This window comes from Oratosquilla oratoria, chromosome 9 (genome assembly GCF_046742065.1).
Source record: "Oratosquilla oratoria isolate Oo_2021 chromosome 9, ASM4674206v1, whole genome shotgun sequence".
Taxonomy (NCBI): domain Eukaryota; kingdom Metazoa; phylum Arthropoda; class Malacostraca; order Stomatopoda; family Squillidae; genus Oratosquilla; species Oratosquilla oratoria.
Window position 1 is genome coordinate 77,854,471 of NC_134785.1, and position 22,365 is coordinate 77,876,835.

Below are 22,365 nucleotides of genomic sequence, written 5' to 3' on the forward strand. Positions count from 1 at the left end.
AGAAATTCGGCGGTCTGTGAGAGGATGTGTCCGATGTTAATCAATAGATCCCGCCCCAAAGATCGGACGCAACGGAGGAACTCATCGTAAAAGAGAACTGGAGGAGGTTGGCGGTCAACGTAACCCACTATCGATGGGGCATGTACTTATCGATGGTTGACTGTGGCCCAGGACGATTCGCCATCTGGCGGGAGCTGAAGACAGAGACGGGAGAGGAAATTGTATTGGGAGATGAATGACATATTTCTGGAACGCGGTCCAGTGGATGAAATCTTGATGGATAATAGCACAACGTTTCGGTCGGGAGCACTGAAAGAAATGGTGGACAAATGGAGCACGAGACGTTTCTTTAGGGCTGTTTACCGGCCGAGCAGAAATGGAATAGTAGAACGACACCATCGCACTATTAATTCCATCGCCGAAGGGGCAATAATACCGCCCATGGAGGCATTCTTCTGGTATAAAACGTCCCCCAGGTCAGGCCAAGACGAAGACTCGGTTCCACAGAGAGCCTTATCTAAATATGACTGGCGACATCCCAGGGTAGCGCCGGTGCTACCGGCCAATGCTGAAGAAGGCGCTGCCTCAGTACAGGTGGGGGAGGAGGTATGGGTGAAGCCAAAGGATAGTAAGTGCACCTCACAGTGGACGAGGGGTATCGTAACGGAGGTAAATTCGCGGAACAACATCTCTGTCGAGGGAGTGCCACGACATATCCTGGATCTTCGTCGTGTGGTGGATGGCGGAGAAAACGATGCAGTTGCAGAGCCCTTACATGCCTAAGTGCCGCCCCGGGGCAAAGTTCTCAGTGACGCTCCCCCCTCCTCCCCCATCACCACTTCCCATCTCCACTATCCCTTACTGCCTATTATAGCTATTGGCTTGCGAAATAGTTAAACATATTTTTTTTTTTTCATTTAATGTCCCTATTGCAGAAAGGATAAGAGAAAAATATTTCATATTCTGTTGATTCTAACTAAAAAATCGTATATTACGGTAAAATATTCAGGGATTATTTGACCTTTATTATTATTATTGTCATTATTTTGTCAGCCTTGTGGACGGCATGTCCAGACTAGATATACTGCCCCCTAAGGCTTGATTCACACTATCGGTCCGGTCGCGCTCCGCTCTCGGTCCGGTCTAATATTGTCTCATTAATTTCAATGGAAGCATTCACACTGGCGCTCTCGCTCCGCTCTCGCTCCGGTCACGGTTCCGTCAAAAGATATTTTTACTGGAGCGAGAGCGGAGCGTGACCGGACTGTGAGCGCCAGTGTGAACTCAGTTGCCACGGTCCTGCTCCTCCTGCTCCACTCCAGTCGAGATTCAGCCTTCATATAAGCAAGTAGTGTTACCTTCTGTCCTACCAAACCATGGATAATCCAAAGGAAACACCACAATGGGATCATGAGAAAGTTAGAAAAATTATAAAAATACGTTTTCTTTTTATCTATCACTGATACAATGACAATGCGTACAGCGAGGATATACATAAGCACCAACTGAATAAAATATAACCTACAAAACTTACTTTAATTTTGTGGATTCAGATGAAATGCTAATAGAATTAGTCAAAAGGTAAACCAGAGCTGTATGACCTGACTTCGCTGCACTACAGTGATAACGTGGCGAAAAGAAGAAGCTGTGTTGAAATAAGCAGGCAGCTGGGTTGTGAAGGTAAGAAATTCCATACAATAGCCTAATGTCCACTGTGGAAATGCATTTCCTATCCTCACTAAACAATTTTCCTATACAATAATGTTTGCATACTTATCATATTCCCAAGGTACTGAGAGAAAAAAATACACATTATTAACCGAAGAAAGAAATTCCATATGTATAATAACAACCTATTATCCACTGCGGAAATGCATCTCCTTAGCTCACTCAACAAATATTCCTACACAAGTTTGTTTGTCTACTTATATTTTATCTTTTTGCCAAGGCTTTGAACCAGCTGGGGAGCTGAAATAATCTCTCAGTGTTTCTCTCACGCCAAAAGCCTCCTTTGTAGCATTTCCCCCTCTTCCTCTCATTGGACGTACTGTGTTTGATGGAGGCATGACAACAGTATCTGGTAATGCAACAGCATTTGGGTGTATCAGATTGTGAAGTATGCATGTTGTTGTAATGATTTCATTAGCGTTAGAAGGCATAGCTTTAAGTTTCCTTAAATATATTCTGAAGGTTTGCACTAGAATACCAAATGTGCACTCAACTATCCTCCTGGCTCTAGATAATCTATAATTAAAAATCCTCTTCTCTACCTTATGTTCAGTCTGTGAACCTGGGCGCACTCACGTCAAAGATGAGACAAATCCGTGTACGTTTCTCGCTGTGTAGGTGAACAGTTGCCAGATGTCGCTAGCCATTTATAGAATCGTCCTGTTTTCAAAAAAGGATGTGTTTGTTGGATAATCATTTCACTTTGTGTAACAATTAGACTCTATAGGTAACGTTTATTCTAGTTCTAGTTAGGTATATAATTTCAAATATGATAATGATGCCATAAGATAGCGCTGTGCAGGAATTTGCAAACAGAAGTACGTGTATCTGCAAACATATAGTCACGTGCTGGGAGGTTGGTACGATGCATTGCATGTAGCTAGATAATGTAGGCCCTTGTGGACACTTAGTTGTAAGCCGAGGTATTTAATATATACTATAATAAGGAGCAATGTGCCTCTGTGTATACTTCTTTCTGTGTGTGGTTATGTGCGTAATGTCTGTCAATTAAGATACGCCGGAAAAACGATCTTCTAGAAAAAGTGAAGATGAAAATAGTGTGATTCAAAACTTAAACATTAAAAAAGACTAGGTAATAAAATCTTATATGTCATTTGACAGTGACTTGGATGCGCTTTTGGTTTAAAATATAACAATTGAAAATGTTATATCAAAAGTAATCGCCTAAGCAACGAAATAATAAATTTATTTCGAAAAAATGTGCATTTTAATTTATTAATAAATAGTTAAAGGAGATCGAAATCGAATAACAAGAGAAATCAGAATCCCGTGATTTTCAGGGGCGTTTACACTAATATTTCATAATCTTCCTAAATAATAAATAAAAATGTAACTGTATTCTAAAATAAAGGCAATTACCTAGAGAACATTTATTTGAATGCCTCATGCTAAATTGTTTTCATTGATTATTAGTTAGTATATATTTGTGATTGATTTGAAATAAGTTAGGTATAGGAAATGAAACAGTAATATGGAAACATCAATGTATTTTAGCATTTGGTAGATTTTTTAATATGTTTAAGGCTAAATTCCTTTTCCTTTTTGTTATCTTGCCTTTCAGTAAGGCAGCTTTGCCTCTTGGTTGGCCAAACTGACGCCTAGCAATGGTCGTTGGCTGACAAGGAATTTTTCTCTTTGCCGCCCCCGATGCCTTAAAAATAGTGCAGCCTGCAGTCCGAAGGAAAGTATTAACCTGCGCAGGATTTCTGCAGGATTTCAGCCTCTGTTCAAATACCGCAAAGGAGCTGAGCATGCAGGTGCTTTTAGTTCTTTTTAATTCTCTATTGATCATGCTTGTGAACTCATCAATGCTGGTGTCAATTGATTGATTTTCATTTGTTGTCTGTGCGGAGGTCTCGATAACGACAGCTACATCTCCTTGCTCATCGTCACGTGCAGCTGGTTCTTTATTAACATGAGATACTGCATTAACAGGTGTATCAGCAAATAAGCCATCGAAAAAATTCAATGTCGGCATCGGTTTGTCGCCGTATATCACCTTATACAAGACTTCTTTTTCAGCAACAGTGCAGGCGTATAGTTGTGGAAGGCGAACTGCGCTGTACTGCGACGCTGCTAATTGATGTTTGCAAACGCTTCCTGTGTTTCCACAGAGGCAGCTGCACATGCCGATTGAGAGGTCCACATTGTAACAAATGCCCTCTTGTGAAGCTGACTTAACAGTATAAACTGTTCCTCCAGCATGAGTGACAGCGCACATTGGAATGGTGCTGGTGGAAGGTTTGCAAGAACTGTCCTTTTTGAGGAGGACATCTGACAACCGTAGACGAAGGTAATTGTTGTAAACGTCAGCCATTACCAACAGCAGCTGGGCACCGTTGTGTGCCTTGTTCCTGTACACAATTAGGAAATAATCATTACAATTATGAATTTTTGTTAATTAAAAGAATTCCTATTATTAAAAATTTACATTAAAATTACGCTCAAATCTAAGGCTAAAGTAAGTGGGTTGCATACATCAAACATCTAAAATCAAGTATTTAAAGTTGCTGCAATCCAAAATCAGGAGTAAAATTTAATAGGTATAAAACGCCAAGGTTGCAATATTTTCAGGAATTAATATGTGTTTTTACATTGAAAGTACTATTCTGCAACTTTTTAATTAACTTTTTTATTAATCATCACCATCACACTTTGTTTGCATTGATTTGATAGGTGTTAGTTGATTATGTTTTTTTTCTGTCTATTAGCTCAAAATAAATGTATTATTAATCAATTTCAATATTAATAAATTAAAATTGCGGTAAACTGAGGTAGATGATGACTAGGCTACCATCTCGCTATTTAGCAATTTCCTTCCATAAAAAGCAACTGCTATAAAATGTCTTGGCATTACAATACCTGTTGAGCACGATGTCCTTAATCACCATCATCATGCTTTCACACATATTGTTGGTGTTGTGACCCCGTAGTAGAAAGCCACATCTCCATGGTAGGCTCCACTCTTCCCTGCGTTCTACTGCTGATCTAAAGTACCTGAAACAAGTACAATTCTTAAGATACTACAACTTAATAGTTAATTTATGTTATTATATCACATATTATTGTGTAACCATATTAAATATTTTGTATGTGCATTATAATTTACATGAGTTTGTAAGTAGTTACTAACTCGGTACATTTGACGTTATTTTGCGAGAGTTCTGAGTTTAGGAACTCTAACCATATTTCTTCGAAAGAACATATGGACTCTGCGTACACCAGCTTCTTGAGAACAGAAATCAGGGGTTTTCGATGTTCGTTGGCGACTTTATTTCTGGAATTCCATAACCAGCGCCATGCGGCCTGCAGGACATGGAACACGCAGAGGAACAACTTGCTCTGAGGCCACACCTCGTGCAATGCTCCTCGCTCAGCGTCACTGTCATCAGTGATGAAGCACTCAGGGTGCAGCTTGCCGTTGAACGCGACGTCACCCAGCATAGCTTGAAGAAGAGTGAAACCTGCAAAACATTAAAGTGGAAATAAAGTCAAATATAAAGCTACCTATTTGAATTAAAAAATCTTAATCAGCAGATTACTTCTAGTTACATATGTGTTAGTATAATTTTAATTGCAATTTTTGTTATGTGACGTACCTCTGAGATAATCTTCTTTAGTTTGGGTTGATGATAAGATGACCCCGAGGGGAAGACCCCCAGCTGCGCTCGAGCAGACAAGGATAGTAAGTGAACAGTTGGTCTTGTCCACGTGACTAGTCGTGTCCACAAACACCACCTCGCATGCTGATTGCATTTCCTTGTGGATCCTATACATAAAATCGGTGACGAGAACTGCAACGTATCCGCCAGGAGTCTCTGCAAAATTGATGAGATGCTGCGGCATTTTGTTCTTGGTTCGCTGCATGGCATCCAAGACGGACATGTCATCGAAATTACCGTGGTTCTCTGCCGTCCATCTTGCCCTCAGACTGACTACAGCGTCTAATGTGGGATTCACTCTTCTATCTGCCAGCAGAGCGATGTCACTTTCAAAATCATTCTTCAGCTGGTGATGGCGTCGAGCTTGGGCACCTAGCATGCCTTTAAAATATTGGTTCACATTGTTAGTTATATATTTAGTAGATATAAGTACGCACTTTTTATGAAATTAAGACGCGCTGCTCTACAAGTGCCTAGATACAGTATGATAAAAAATAAAACATAATTGAACTAATCTTGTGGTACGATGGTCTTTTAGTCTTTTTCTTTTTGCTGATTTCAATAGCAATGGTACGAGATAAGAAGCTTATTCGATAGGTATGCTGCATAATTTGTAAAAATAGTTACACGCATCACCGACATGAAAATAAAATATAAAGTTCTCTTACCTACTGCAAGAATTGTTCACGATTTTTTTTATCTCTCTGTACCAACTGCACACATGTACAGTGAGTCATGAAAATTGTTTTACACTTGCGGTGGTACTACTTCATTTTGTTGCGGTTTTATACTAAATTTATTAGCTGTTTTGCGTAAAAATGATACGGGATAAGAAGCATAATCCATCTTCTATCCATCCCTATTGTTGTTACATGATCCATCGTTGTAAGAGCGCCACCAGCACCATTCCAATGTGCGCTGTCACTCATGCTGGAGGAACAGTTTATACTGTTAAGTCAGCTTCACAAGAGGGCATTTGTTACAATGTGGACCTCTCAATCGGCATGTGCAGCTGCCTCTGTGGAAACACAGGAAGCGTTTGCAAACATCAATTAGCAGCGTCGCAGTACAGCGCAGTTCGCCTTCCACAACTATACGCCTGCACTGTTGCTGAAAAAGAAGTCTTGTATAAGGTGATATACGGCGACAAACCGATGCCGACCTTGAATTTTTTCGATGGCTTATTTGCTGATACACCTGTTAATGCAGTATCTCATGTTAATAAAGAACCAGCTGCACGTGACGATGAGCAAGGAGATGTAGCTGTCGTTATCGAGACCTCCGCACAGACAACAAATGAAAATCAATCAATTGACACCAGCATTGATGAGTTCACAAGCATGATCAATAGAGAATTAAAAAGAACTAAAAGCACCTGCATGCTCAGCTCCTTTGCGGTATTTGAACAGAGGCTGAAATCCTGCAGAAATCCTGCGCAGGTTAATACTTTCCTTCGGACTGCAGGCTGCACTATTTTTAAGGCATCGGGGGCGGCAAAGAGAAAAATTCCTTGTCAGCCAACGACCATTGCTAGGCGTCAGTTTGGCCAACCAAGAGGCAAAGCTGCCTTACTGAAAGGCAAGATAACAAAAAGGAAAAGGAATTTAGCCTTAAACATATTAAAAAATCTACCAAATGCTAAAATACATTGATGTTTCCATATTACTGTTTCATTTCCTATACCTAACTTATTTCAAATCAATCACAAATATATACTAACTAATAATCAATGAAAACAATTTAGCATGAGTCATTCAAATAAATGTTCTCTAGGTAATTGCCTTTATTTTAGAATACAGTTACATTTTTATTTATTATTTAGGAAGATTATGAAATATTAGTGTAAACGCCCCTGAAAATCACGGGATTCTGATTTCTCTTGTTATTCGATTTCGATCTCCTTTAACTATTTATTAATAAATTAAAATGCACATTTTTTCGAAATAAATTTATTATTTCGTTGCTTAGGCGATTACTTTTGATATAACATTTTCAATTGTTATATTTTAAACCAAAAGCGCATCCAAGTCACTGTCAAATGACATATAAGATTTTATTACCTAGTCTTTTTTAATGTTTAAGTTTTGAATCACACTATTTTCATCTTCACTTTTTCTAGAAGATCGTTTTTCCGGCGTATCTTAATTGACAGACATTACGCACATAACCACACACAGAAAGAAGTATACACAGAGGCACATTGCTCCTTATTATAGTATATATTAAATACCTCGGCTTACAACTAAGTGTCCACAAGGGCCTACATTATCTAGCTACATGCAATGCATCGTACCAACCTCCCAGCACGTGACTATATGTTTGCAGATACACGTACTTCTGTTTGCAAATTCCTGCACAGCGCTATCTTATGGCATCATTATCATATTTGAAATTATATACCTAACTAGAACTAGAATAAACGTTACCTATAGAGTCTAATTGTTACACAAAGTGAAATGATTATCCAACAAACACATCCTTTTTTGAAAACAGGACGATTCTATAAATGGCTAGCGACATCTGGCAACTGTTCACCTACACAGCGAGAAACGTACACGGATTTGTCTCATCTTTGACGTGAGTGCATGGGCCCGGGGCAAAAATGAGGCTGACTAGAGGCCGGAAGATTCGGTGGGATAAATATGGTCGTATAGCGTCTGGGAAATCAGCCTCTCCAGCACGGGGTTTTACTTTATATCAGCCCTGTGCAACCTGCGGCCCTCAAAGACTTTCATTGAGGCCATCCCTCCCTTTCTCCTCAAAATAATTAAGTTATAGTGCGGCCCTCAGAGATGATAAGGTACGGTAGGCTTTCATTTGCTCATTTATAGTAAGGAAAATACATTTGTTTCGGACAATTCTTATTTTTGTGATCCCAATATAGATAAAATCAGTAACAAACTAATTATCTATCTTTATCAGTATAATCTCACATAATGTCTTCGATCGTAGTAAATAACATGAAGTAGTAAGGTTAGTTGTGTGGCCCTCCATACCAACAGAGTTGTGACTTGTGGCCCTTTGGGGAAAAAAGGTTGCACACCCCTGCTTTTTATACTTCATATATGTATATATATATATATATATTTAGATAGACATATATATGTATTATATATATATATGTGTGTGTGTGTGTGTGTGTGTACACGTTTTACATTACATATACGCATTTCAATTGCACATATCCACATTTCATATGTATTTAAGCCCATAACATATATGGGCATTTTACTTTATATGTGCACATTCCTTACTCTGCATGTATACTTCGTATTATACATGCGTGCACACACACACACACACACACACACACACACACACACACACACAGGCACAGCGAGAGACAAAGAGAAAATTTATCCAGATATATGTATTTTAAAGAGCCGAAAAGAGAGGATCACAGGGCCGCCCCGCGAAGAAAAGAACAAAGAGAAAATATCCAGTTCGAAGAGAAGTTCATCCGGTGTAGAGAATCTAATTGTCTTGAGAGGTGTTTACAAACTTCTATATTTTCTAACACATAAACACCAGACTATTTCATTCAGCTTGTCTTAATGAATATCACCACTTTGAAGAATTCCATTAATCCAGTATTTAATGGCAACAGACTTTATTCAGCTGAGGGGCTGCCCCAGATAATTATAAAGGGGCTCCGGGAAATCGTTAAATCCCCCTTTTTTGAGTTGAAGTGGGGTTGGGATCATAGGACCTGAACGATCTGTATTAAGGCGTCCCCTCATGTTCACTCCCTCCACATCTGCCTTCCATACCTCTTTTACTAGTCTTTCTTCACTCATTCTTTCCATGTGTCCAAACCATCCTAATACTCTTCCATCAACCCTATCTCCCAACTCCCTTTCCACCCCTGTTCTCCTCCTCACCTCCTCATTTCTCACTCTATCTAGCCTAGTAACCCCCATCATACTTCTCAGACACCTAATCTCAAACACATTCAAACTCCTTCTTATGTTCCATGTTTCTGTCCCATACAGTGCTATTGACACAATCACTCCTTCATACTGTCTCCTCTTAGCATCCATTCTCAAATGTCTATTCCTCATTACACTTTTTAATCCACCAAGGCATTTACTTGCTTCTCTCAATTTACATTCTACCTCCACCTCCACTCCACCTTTTTCTGCCACATTTGCACCCAAGTATCTAAAACTATCCACTTCCTCCAGTCGCTCTCCCTTAATGCTCACTTCCAGTCTGCTGCCACTTTCACCCCTTGAACATATCATCACCTTACTTTTACCCAAATTTATCTTCAGCTTTCTTCTATCATACACTCCCCCAAACTCTGTCACTAACTTCCTCAATCCCTCCTCCGATCCTGCCACAAGCGCAGTGTCGTCCGCAAACAACAGCTGGCTCACCTTCCACTTTTCTCCATTTTCTTTAACAATCTCCAATCCCTGACCCACTACCCTTGCATTTACCTCTCGCACTACCCCATCCATGTACAAGTTGAACAGCCAGGGTGACATTTCCGTCTGGGGTATTGGCTGCATGTTATTGTGGCAAAGTAACATGCAGTTGATACTTTAGGGTGTATATGGGGTGCCCCTACAGACCAGAGCCACACATCATTTTGTCTGTGATAGGGGAAAACTCTGTTCATAGAGAAATTATGACACTTGTATACTACGACTGTCCCTCCGTTATGCTGTCCCCCAACCCCTTGTTACTCTCCTGTACAATTTCTCTAAATATTCATTTCCTTTTTTGCCTACCTACTCTGTGGTGGGGGAAAAGAATACTGCCACCAAGTATTTCCACTTAGATCGTAAGAGGCGAGAAAAAAGGGGTGGGGATTGGGACTAGGCATCCTTCTCCCTGTAGCCCCACAGGGGACATTACTAAAAAAAGTAAAGGGCAAAAAGTGATCTCTGGAAATATCCTCATCACATCCCACACAAAGTGATGCAGGCCCATGGTACTGCAGCAATACAGCTCAGCAGTTGCTTGGACATCTAAACCGTTCTTTTGATCCACTTTGCTTGCCTCACATTGGGAAAGGGCTAGAAAATCTGCCCACACATAATCTGCCCTTTCCCCACCTGGCTGGAGAACTACCTCCAGCAAGTCACTCAGTCTGTAGCCACGATAATGGAACAAATAAGAAGTCAAGTGAAGGGATTGGGCAGCAGTTCTCCAAGATCCATCAACCCCAAACCCCCCTGCTGCTACTCTGCCCTGTCCTGCCTTGTAGCATTCGCAACAAAGAGAACTAGAGAAGAAGAAAATAAAGAGAATAAGGAGGGAAAAAAGAAGGAATATAAGAAGTGGAAGAAGAAGAAAAGGTGAAGAAAAATAAAAAGTATAAGAAGACCAAGGAGAAGGAGGAAGACGAGGATAAAGAGGTGAGAGGGGAGGAGAAGAGGAAGTATAAGAAGACCAAGGAGAAGGAGGAGGAGTAGGAGGGTGAGTAGGAGAAGAAGAAGAGGGAGGAGGAGGAGGAGGAGAAGAAGAAGGAGGAGGAAGAGGAACTTGAAAGATGTGAAGGCAAGAACACCGATTCTGCCAAAGAGAAGTTCGAAGCGAGAATCTTCGTGGTGTACGAGGGCGCGGGAAAGAAGTCCCACTCAAAATCTGAAAAAAAGAAAGATAAAACCAGGAAGGAGGACGAGGTGGAGAAAGGAGACGTACGAGAGAGGAGCGAAGACGAGGAGAGAGAAAATAGAAGGAGAAGGGGTTGGGAAGAAGAAGAGAAAAAGAGAAGAGGAGAGGAGGAGGGACAAATAGGAAGAAGAGAAGATTAGGAATAGGTGAAAGTGAGAAGAACAGAAGGAAAGAAGGGGAAGATATGGAGGAGGAGCTGGAAACAGAGAAGGAATAGGAAAGAGGAGGAAGAAGAGAGAGGAGAAGGAGGAGAAAATGAGAAGAATAGAAGGAAAGAGGGGAAAGATGAATAGGAGGAGAAGGAAGAGGAAAGAGAAGAGGACGAGGAGTGAAGGTGGCAGCGAGGCTACCGTATACAGCGGCAAAGTTCTGCTCGACCGCCATTAATAGACCCATCCTCTGAACCTTTTCTTCTTCCCTCCTCTTCCTCCCTCTTCCTTTTCATCCTCCTCTTCCTCCTCCTCCTGAGGTCTTATCTCCCGCTCAACCTTTGAAGTGTTCAAATTTTCATTCTCGAGTTCGAGCAGACTCCTTCGTGGCGCCTTCGATCCCCCTCGGCAGTCTTCTTCTCCTTTTGGGCCCAAAAGCTCTCCGAAGTCCATTTCCAAGACCCTTCTTCTTTCCCCAGCCCCCCTCCCTTCTCCCCACGCCTCCTCCCAAGGCTGGCAACAACAGCATTGGCGGCCGGGAGAAGGTCGAGGAGGGGGAGATTGGAGAAAGAGGTGGGGCGAGGGGGGGTTACGGGGTGTTGGGTGTGGGTGGCTGGGCTGGGGGGAGATTTGGGGTCCGGGGCAAAAATGAGGCCGGAAGATTCGGTGGGATAAATAGGGTCGTATAGCGTCTGGGAAATCAGCCTCTTCAGCACGGTGTTTTACTTTATAAACTCCATATATATATATATATGTGTGTGTGTGTGTGTGTGTGTGTATATATATATATATATATATATTGTGTGTGTGTGTGTGTATACACGCGCACACACATTCATAATCCAAATATACATTTCATATTACGTGTACACGTTTTACATTACATATACGCATTTCAATTACACATATCCATATTCCATAATATGTATTTAAGCCCATAACATATATGGGCATTTTACTTTATATGTACACATTCCTTACTCTACATGTATACTTCGTATTATACATGCGTGCACACACACACAGGCACAGCGAGAGACAAAGAGAAAATTTATCCAGATATATGTATTTTAAAGAGCCGAAAAGAGAGGATCACAGGGCCGCCCCGCGAAGAAAAGAACAAAGAGAAAATATCCAGTTCGAAGAGAAGTTCATCCGGTGTAGAGAATCTAATTGTCTTGAGGGGTGTTTACAAACTTCTATATTTTCTAACACATAAACACCAGACTATTTCATTCAGCTTGTCTTAATGAATATCACCACTTTGAAGAATTCCATTAATCCAGTGTTTAATGGCAACAGACTTTATTCAGCTGAGGGGCTGCCCCAGATAATTATAAAGGGGCTCCGGGAAGTCGCTAAATCCCCCTTTTTGAGTTGAAGTGGGGTTGGGATCATAGGACCTGAACGATCTGTATTAAGGCGTGTTAGGAAAGTCATATTAATAGCATTTCATAATTTTGAAACGAGCTTCAATGGGCTTCTTGTGTAAGGGCTGTTGATACTGGTTTCTCCTCTCGAATTGGAAGATGGCCCCACGAACTGACTTCTGAAGACGTTTCTTCGCCTCTGGGCGTCCTGTTCAAAATGGCGAACTCTGAACAAAAGGCCACGGTACGCTTTTTCAATTTTTTGGGCTTTTTTGATCAGGGCTGTTTTTTCTAACTGGGCAAAGCTGATGCGAGCTTTGAACGAGAGCTCGCGCTGCTCGTTTTCGATTTTCTGTGCTTTTTCTAAAAGGGCTATTTTTTCTAAGTGGGCGTCCGTGTCGGCCTTCGTCTTGTGCAGATCCTTTTCCAGCATCTTTATTTGAGCACTGAATTCCAGTTTTCGTATCTTTTCTCTGAATAAGATACTCTGGAACGTGTTAGCCCTGGTCGCCAATTTTCTTTCCTCTCGCCTAAAACGTTCTTCCCGTTCTTCAGCCAACTTGGAGACTCTATTCAAGGACTCTTGAGCTTCCAGAAGCTTGCCTTGAGTCTCGAGGTGAGCGATTTGTTCTTTATTACGCTCGGCCTCGAGACGATGTACCTCTTCCTCGAGAAGGGTCATCCTTTCCTGTTGTCGGGCGAGCTATTTCAATTGGTCCTCTATGCTTATGGGGTTTTGTTGGGCTTCCTTTGACTGCTGCTCGTTGGCCAGCCTTTCAAAGAGGACCTCGTTCTTGAAGCTAAGTTCTTCGATGTCGTCTCTGTTGTCCTCAAGGTCAGAGAGAGCATCCACGAACTCTTCTTCGCTCTCGAACTCGCTCCTATTGGTCTCGAAGTCGGCGTAAATGTCCTCCCAGTCGGGCATCCTCGAGTCTTCGATGTCGACCGCCGTCTTTCGAACTCCTCGACGGAAGATCCGGAGAAGGTCGCCAAGCACAAAAACTCTCTCGACAATGGCGCAGAAAGTGTTACCCATAGCTCTTGGCAATTTCCCAAGAGTCGAATTTCCTCAAGTTACAAACTACAGAAGAAAAAATGCAGAAGGGAGATGACCATGAACGTGCTCGCGCGCGTGTGCGTGTACCTAATTATAGTATACAGGCGAGGAGTAACAATCGTGTATAGTTCTATCTTTGTGTGTGTATTTACCTAGTTGTATTTTACGGGAAGGGGAGCTATGTTCGTGGTGTCCCGTCTTCATATCTGATTTTATCTAAACTTTTTAAATTCATGTATTGTTTTTGCACACACCACTTTCTCATCTAACTTGTTCCAAATGTCTATTACTCTGTGGGGAAAGCTGTTCTCTTTTAGATCTCTTCTATAACTGTCTTTCTTGATTTTCTTTCCATGTCCTCTTGTATATCTTGTATATCTATCATCCCATTTTATTAGATCCTCTCTATCAATAGTTTCTATGCCTTTAAATGATTCTATAGTTATCAAATCTCCTCTCTCTCTTCTTTGCTCTAATGTCTGTAGCTCAAGTTTTGCTAGTCTCTCTTCATATGATAGTTTTGAGTGTGTTGGTGCCAATTTTGTAATTGCTCTTTGTATTCTTTCAAGTTTTGTTATACAAAAAACAAAAGACCTGAAAAATGGAAAATATATACTAGTTACAGAAATTAATATGTACAAGTGTGCAGAGAAGAAAAAAGAAAATACGAGAAAGATGTCATAGAAAAATGTAAAGACCAACCACCAGGGCCTGACGGTTGGCATCCAAGAATCTTAAAGGAAATAAAAAATGAGATTGTTGTTCCATTAGAATATATTTTCAAGAAATCCATCATATCCGGAGATGTCCCAAGAGAATGGAAGCTAGCTAACGTTACTCCCATATTCAAAAAAGGTGACAAAAAGAAACCAAATAACTATAGGCCTATAAGTTTGACTTCAATCGTAGGAAAAATAATGGAAACTATCATCAGAGATGCTATCGAACATCATTTAGAAAGTAACCGTTTGATAAATGATAGCCAGCATGGTTTCAGACGGAAACGTTCTTGCGTGACTAACTTACTAGAATTCTACAACACAGTTATCTCGAATTGTGACAAAAGAAACAATATAGATTTAATATATTTAAACTTTGCAAAAGCTTTTGATACCGTCCCAACCGAAAGACTACTTACTAAATTAGCTTTGCATGGAATAAGTGGTAGCCTATTAGGTTGGACTAGTAATTGGTTGAATGGTCGAAAACAGAGTTGTTTTAAATGGAAATACTTCTGGATGGAAAAGTGTTGCAAGTGGAGTTCCTCAGGGTTCCGTTCTTGGGCCACTTCTATTCATATATATAAATGATATAGACCATGGACTAAAATCTACTGTTTCCAAATTTGCTGATGATACAAAACTGTGCGGAATGGCAAATGATCACTCAAACCAATTAGATATTCAAGAAGATTTAGATCAATTACAGCAATGGTCTGAAAAGTGGCTAATGAAATTTAACACAAGTAAATGCAAGGTAATGCACATAGGTAAAAATAACAGTAAGTACGATTACAAGTTATTTGGTAATTCGTTAACAAAAGTGGATAGTGAAAAAGATCTCGGCGTAATTATCAGTAACGACCTCAAATCATCCAAGCAGTGTATTTCAGCCTCTGAGAAAGCAAATAAGATTCTGGGACTCATTGCGCGATCTTTTGATTTCAAAAGTCCATCACTCATTAACAAGCTATATAAATTGTTAGTTCGTCCACATTTGGAATATGCTGTTTCTGTATGGTCACCAAATCTCATTAAAGACATTGACAGACTGGAAAAAGTACAACGGCGAGCCACAAAACTGATTCCAAATATAAAAAATAAATCATACGAAAATCGACTAAAACACATGAATCTGTTTTCCCTAACAAAGCGTAGACTCAGAGGTGACTTGATACAGGTCTTTAAGATTTTAAAGGGAATTGACAACATCAAAAGTGACAAAATTTTCACATTGAATGAGAATCAGACAAGAAACAATGGTCTCAAACTATCCGGAAATAGATTCAATTTGGAAGTAGGTAGAAACAACTTTGCCAACCGTGTAGTAAATGAATGGAATAAACTTCCTGCACAGGTAGTGCAATGTAGTTCAGTTCGAAGCTTTAAGAATCAGTTAGATAAATACCTAAGTAAGATGCTGTAATGATTATAATTTATCTTATATTATTTGCTTTTGTTTTGTCATCATTTGTCTGTCTGATTTTCATTTATTATTATTTACTATTTACCTGTTTGTTTATTATTTAACTATACCTATGCATTTATTTATGTATTTTATTTGTTATTTACATTATTATAGTTTTTTATTTATTGTTTTATTATTAATATGATTTTTTTTTTTTTTTTCGCATCCGACCTAGATATGGATCAAAAGGTCTCCTGTCGGCATTCTCCGCCTTTGTAATAGTCTGGTGTTTATGTGTTAGAAAATATAGAAGTTTGTAAACACCTCTCAAGACAATTAGATTCTCTACACCGGATGAACTTCTCTTCGAACTGGATATTTTCTCTTTGTTCTTTTCGGCTCTTTAAAATACATATATCTGGATAAATTTTCTCTTTGTCTCTCGCTGTGCCTGTGTGTGTGTGCACGCATGTATAATACGAAGTATACATGTAGAGTAAGGAATGTGTACATATAAAGTAAAATGCCCATATATGTTATGGGCTTAAATACATATTATGGAATATGGATATGTGTAATTGAAATGCGTATATGTAATGTAAAACGTGTACACGTAATATGAAATGTATATTTGGATTATGAATGTGTGTGCGCGTGTATACAACCACACACACACAAACACACACTTCAGCGAATGGACGGCTTGGATGACGTTCTGAAGAAAACTGAAGTCTGTGGATTCCAACGCAAAGAGAAGTGCCTAGTGTTTTTGCAGGGTGGGGGGGAAATTGCTCGTGGAGTAGTGGGAAAGTAGGGAAAGAGGAAAAGGGGAGGGATTACTGAGGGAAATGGAAGGAAATGAGGAGGGAGTAGACTTGGCCCAGCCAGACAAGCGGAAGGTAAACAAACGACTGAGTGAGGATGACATGTCTAATAAAAATGTAAAGATTAGAAGTATAGAGAGGAGCAATACAGAAGAAAGTGACGAGAATATGTTCCAGGGATTTAAAGAGGGTGGGGGGGACACAACCCCCCCCCCCCCCGACTGATAAGACTAGAGGAGAGAGTTGATAAGGTGATCGAGGACTTGGAGCGTAAGTTAGGTAACGTAGACTCCATTTTCCAAAGAATTGAAAGGTTGGAACAACTAGAGAAGGCTAACAGAAACTTAACTGAAGAAATAGAGGACCTAAAAAGACAGTTAGGAAATGTAAAGGAGGAGAATGAGAAATTGAAGAAGAATAGTAATGAAAACAGAGAGAAAATAGCTACAGAAGCTAAAAATTGGAGAATAACTCAAGAAGGGAATAAGGTTTCATTCACTGACATAGTCAAACAGCAATTGAAAGAACATAATGAAGACTCAGTTATTAAAGTGATGAGACAGAAGGAGAATATAGTAAGAGAATTAGCTGACAAAAAGAAATGTATAATTATATTAGGAATGGAAGAGAAACATAACCCAGATAGAACCGCAAGAATCAAGGAGGAAAATGAAAGAGTAAGCAGTTTATTAAAATTAGTCCAGGAAGATGAACCAGAAATTATAAAGGAAATTGAGGAAAAATTCAGACTCGGAAAATATAGTACAGATAAGACCAGACCAATTAAGATTAAATTCAGGTCACAAACAACAGCAGAGAAAATTCTATCCAAGACAGGGAAACTAGCAACAAATGATCAATATAAAAAGGTATGGATAAAAAGAGAAATGAATAAGGAGGAAAGAGAGGCAGAAAAGCAGAAAAGAATTGAAGCTAAGGCAAAAAACGAGGAAAGAACGGAGTCAGAGAAAGAGAGATTCTATTGGAGAGTAGTGAACATGAAAATAAAGCAGTTCGACATACTAAAGAAAAACATAAGAGAAACAGAGAATACAATGGAAGTGGCAGAAAACTAAGAGTGTCTTACACAAATATAGATGGATTGATAACAGGATTGAATGAACTGAATGATTATTTGAAAGAAAAAGAACCGGACATAATGGGAATTGTAGAAACAAAATTAAAAGGCCCACTACCACCCAACAGTGTAGGACATGATACATACAATTATTGGATTAGAAACAGAGAGAAAAAACAAGGGGGTGGAGTTATGTTCCTGACTAAGAAGGATATAAACGTGAAAGGTGTCATATATGGAAAGAATACAGTAGAGATGATTATGATAGAAGTGGAAGACCGAGATAAGAAGAGCAGAAAATTTGTGATCAATTATGTGCCTCCGAAAACAGCCTCATGGGAGGAGAGTGAACATAAAAGTATGTTAGAGGACACAAAGATAGCATTAACTAAAATAATGGAAGACGGAGGAAGAATAGTTATGATGGGCGACTTTAATTGCAAAGAAATCTGCTGGGAAGAAATGACAGTAAAGAGTGGTGATGACTCATGGGGAAATGCTCTACTTGAGATGATTACTGACCATTCAATGACACAATGGATACAAGAGAACACTAGGTATAGAAATGAAGAAGAACCATCGAGGCTAGACTTAATAATTACATCTGAACCTAGAATAGTGGACAAGATTGAATATAAAACACCAATAGGTAAAAGTGACCACATATTGATTGAACTGGAACTTAATGAAGAAAAATATATGAAAAGAAATGAACAATATAGAAAAGGAAGAATGATGTATGAAAAAACAAACTTTGATAAAATAAGAGAATTCTTCCAACAAGAAAACTGGGAAGAAATATACAAAGAAGAAACAACAGTGGAAGAGAAATGGAATATTTTGACAAAAATTTACAAAAAAGGAGTGGAAAAGTATGTCCCAAGACAAAAACAAGAAAAAGAATATGTAAAATGCTGGTACAACAAAAGTTGTAGGGAGTTAAAGGACAAAAGAGACAAAGCCTGGAACAGATGGAAAAAAGACAGAAGACCTGTAAAATGGAAAATATATAATGGTTATAGAAATGAATATGTACAAAAGTGCAGAGAGGAAAAAAGAAAATATGAAAAAGATGTTATAGAAAAGTGTAAAGATCAACCAAAACTATTCTACAGATTTGTAAACAATAAACTGAAAAACAAACAAGACTTAGAGAAATTAAGACAAGGAGGAGTTGAATACACTGAGGAAATGGAAATGGCAGAAATTATGAACAAACATTTTAAATCAGTGTTTACAAGGGAAAATATACAACCTGAAGAGATTGAGTGGAAGGAAAAAGTCCCCCCTATGGAAGAAATAGAAGTAACAAAGAATGAAATATTGACACACTTGGGTAATTTTGATGTCAGAAAATCGCATGGGCCAGATGAAATAGCAAACTGGATTCTGAAAGAATGCAGGAATGAACTGGCAGACAAAATACATAGCATAATAAGCAGTTCCTTAAAAGAAGGAAAAGTTCCAGAAGATTGGAAAAAAGCAAATATAGTACCTATATATAAAGGAGGAAATAAAGAAGAACCTACCAACTATAGACCAGTCTCTCTAACAAGTACAATAGCAAAAATATGTGAAAGAATTATCAAAAGTAGATGGGTAAAATACTTGGAAAAAAACAACGTACTAAATCCAAGGCAATTTGGATTCAGACAAGGACGATCATGCGTCACCAATTTAATATGTTTCTATTCAAGACTAATAGATATAATACAAGAAAGAGATGGATGGGCTGATTGTGCATTTCTAGACCTAAAAAAAGCTTTTGACAAAGTACCACATAAGAAGTTGCTTAAGAAATTAGAATATGAAGGAGGAATACAAGGTAAATTGCTAAATTGGATGGAAGACTTTTTGCAAGAAAGAAAAATGAGAGTAGTGATAAGAGATCAGCACTCAAAATGGAATGAAGTAATAAGCGGTGTCCCGCAGGGAACAGTTCTGGCCCCAATAATGTTTGCTATATATATTAATGATATGGATGAAGGAATTGAAAGCTATATGAGCTTCTTTGCAGATGATGCAAAATTACTGAAAAGAGTGAAAACTGAAGAAGATTGTGAATCACTACAGAGAGATCTAAATAAAGTACAAGAATGGAGTAGGAAGTGGGAGATGGAGTTCAATACAAAAAAGTGTAGTATAATGGAATTTGGAAAAAGCAAAAACAGAATAACAGGATCATATAATTTGGGAGAAGAAGGAATAAAAAAAGTAGAAAATGAGAAGGACCTGGGAGTCATTGTTATGAATAATATGTCACCTGAGAAACATATAAATAAGATTTTTGGAGAAACTTATAATTTAATAAGAACAATCAAAGTGGCATTTACATACCTGGATGAAGAAATGGTGAGGAAAATCCTAATCACCCTGATAAGACCAAGATTGGAATATGCAGCAACGATATGGTCACCAAGTACAAAAAAATGTATAAAAAAACTTGAAAGAATACAAAGAGCAATTACAAAACTGGCACCAACACTCTCAAAACTATCATATGAAGAGAGACTACAAAAACTTAAACTACAGACACTAGAGCAAAGAAGAGAGAGAGGAGATTTGATAGCTATTTACAGAATCATGAAAGGCATAGAAATTACTGATAGAGAGAATCTGATAAAATGGGATGACAGAAATACAAGAGGACACGGAAAGAAAATAAAAAAAGACAGCTATAGAAGAGATTTTAAAAAGAACAGCTTTCCTCACAGAGCAATAGACAGTTGGAACAAGTTAGATGAGAAAGTGGTGTGTGCAAAAACAATACATGAATTTAAAAATAGTTTAGATAAAATGAGATATGAAGACGGGACCCCACGAGCATAGCTCCCCTTCCCGTAAAATACAACTAGGTAAATACAACTAGGTAAATACATATATATATATATATATATATATATATATATATATATATATATATATATATATATATATATGGAGTTTATAAAGTAAAACACCGTGCTGAAGAGGCTGATTTCCCAGACGCTATACGACCCTATTTATCCCACCGAATCTTCCGGCCTCTAGTCGGCCTCATTTTTGCCCCGGACCCCAAATCTCCCCCCAGCCCAGCCCCCCACACCCCACACCCCGTAACCCCCCCGCGCCCCACCTCTTTCTCCAATCTCCCCCGCCACGACCGTCTCCCGGCCGCCAATGCTGTTTTGTTGCCAGCCTTGGGAGGAGGTCCTGAGGAGGAGGGGGAGAAGGGAGGGGGGCTGGGGAAAGAAGAAGGGTCTTGGAAATGGACTTCGGAGAGCTTTTGGGCCCAAAAGGAGAAGAAGACTGCCGAGGGGGATCGAAGGCGCCACGAAGGAGTCTGCTCGAACTCGAGAATGAAAATTTGAACACTTCAAAGGTTGAGCGGGAGATAAGACCTCAGGAGGAGGAGGAAGAGGAGGATGAAAAGGAAGAGGGAGGAAGAGGAGGGAAGAAGAAAAGGTTCAGAGGATGGGTCTATTAATGGCGGTCGAGCAGAACTTTGCCGCTGTATACGGTAGCCTCGCTGCCACCTTCACTCCTCGTCCTCTTCTCTTTCCTCTTCCTTCTCCTCCTATTCATCTTTCCCCTCTTTCCTTCTATTCTTCTCATTTTCTCCTCCTTCTCCTCTCTCTTCTTCCTCCTCTTTCCTATTCCTTCTCTGTTTCCAGCTCCTCCTCCATATCTTCCCCTTCTTTCCTTCTGTTCTTCTCACTTTCACCTATTCCTAATCTTCTCTTCTTCCTATTTGTCCCTCCTCCTCTCCTCTTCTATTTTTCTCTTCTTCTTCCCAACCCCTTCTCCTTCTATTTTCTCTCTCCTCGTCTTCGCTCCTCTCTCGTACGTCTCCTTTCTCCACCTCTTCCTCCTTCCTGGTTTTACCTTTCTATTCTTCTTTTCATATTTTGAGTGGGACGGATTTCTCTCCCGCCGCGTCCTCCTCGTACTGCACCACCACGAAGATTCTCGCTTCGAACTTCTCTTCGGCAGAATCGGTGTTCTCACCATCACATCTTTTAAGTTCCTCCTCCTCCTCCTTCTTCTTCTTCCTCTTCTTCTCCTCCTCCTCCTCACCCTCCTACTCCTCCTCCTTCACCTTGGTCTTCTTATACTTCCTCTTCTCCTCACCCTCCTTCTCCTCCCCTCTCACCTCTTTATCCTCGTCTTCCTCCTTCTCCTTGGTCTTCTTATACTTTTTATTTTTCTTCACCTTTTCTTCTTCTTCCACTTCTTATATTCCTTCTTTTTTCCCTCCTTTTTCTGTTTATTTTCTTCTTTCTCCTTATTTTCTTCTTCTCTAGTTCTCTTTGTTGCGAATGCTACAAGGCAGGACAGGGCAGAGTAGCAGCAGGGGGGTTTGGGGTTGATGGATCTTGGAGAACTGCTGCCCAATCCCTTCACTTGACTTCTTATTTGTTCCATTATCGTGGCTACAGACTGAGTGACTTGCTGGAGGTAGTTCTCCAGCCAGGTGGGGAAAGGGCAGATTATGTGTGGGCAGATTTTCTAGCCCTTTCCCAATGTGAGGCAAGCAAAGTGGATCAAAAGAACGGTTTAGATGTCCAAGCAACTGCTGAGCTGTATTGCTGCAGTACCATGGGCCTGCATCACTTTGTGTGGGATGTGATGAGGATATTTCCAGAGATCACTTTTTGCCCTTTACTTTTTTTAGTAATGTCCCCTGTGGGGCTACAGGGAGAAGGATGCCTAGTCCCAATCCCCACCCCTTTTTTCTCGCCTCT

General features: G+C 39.7%; 1 protein-coding gene across 2 annotated transcripts; it reads right to left on the reverse strand.

Annotated features, from left to right (window-relative positions):
• Positions 1–3,221: 3,221 nt before the first annotated feature.
• On the reverse strand, positions 3,222–7,143 carry LOC143027959 (uncharacterized). Of its 2 annotated transcripts, XM_076189604.1 has the most exons (5): positions 6,787–7,143; positions 5,349–6,429; positions 4,883–5,213; positions 4,612–4,746; positions 3,222–4,103 (listed from the first exon to the last, which is right to left on the reverse strand). In XM_076189604.1, the coding sequence occupies exons 2-5, from the start codon at positions 5,788–5,790 to the stop codon at positions 3,230–3,232; spliced, it is 1,782 nt and encodes a 593-aa protein (XP_076045719.1). In that variant the 5' UTR covers positions 5,791–6,429; positions 6,787–7,143; the 3' UTR covers positions 3,222–3,229. The 2 variants fall into 2 exon arrangements, with proteins under 2 accessions (XP_076045719.1, XP_076045718.1); XM_076189603.1 differs by lacking the exon at positions 6,787–7,143 and having other exon boundaries at positions 5,349–6,567.
• Positions 7,144–22,365: the final 15,222 nt, after the last annotated feature.

What these genes read in the sequence shown, in the direction of transcription:
- LOC143027959 (XM_076189604.1), bottom strand. Translation starts at nt 5,790, where the DNA reads ATGCTAGGTGCCCAAGCTCGACGCCATCACCAGCTGAAGAATGATTTT. An exon ending in TAAAGAAGATTATCTCAGAG is followed by an intron (nt 5,214 to 5,348) that starts GTACGTCACATA and finishes AATGTTTTGCAG; the next exon opens with GTTTCACTCTTCTTCAAGCT. An exon ending in AAGGACATCGTGCTCAACAG is followed by an intron (nt 4,104 to 4,611) that starts GTATTGTAATGC and finishes AATTGTGTACAG; the next exon opens with GAACAAGGCACACAACGGTG.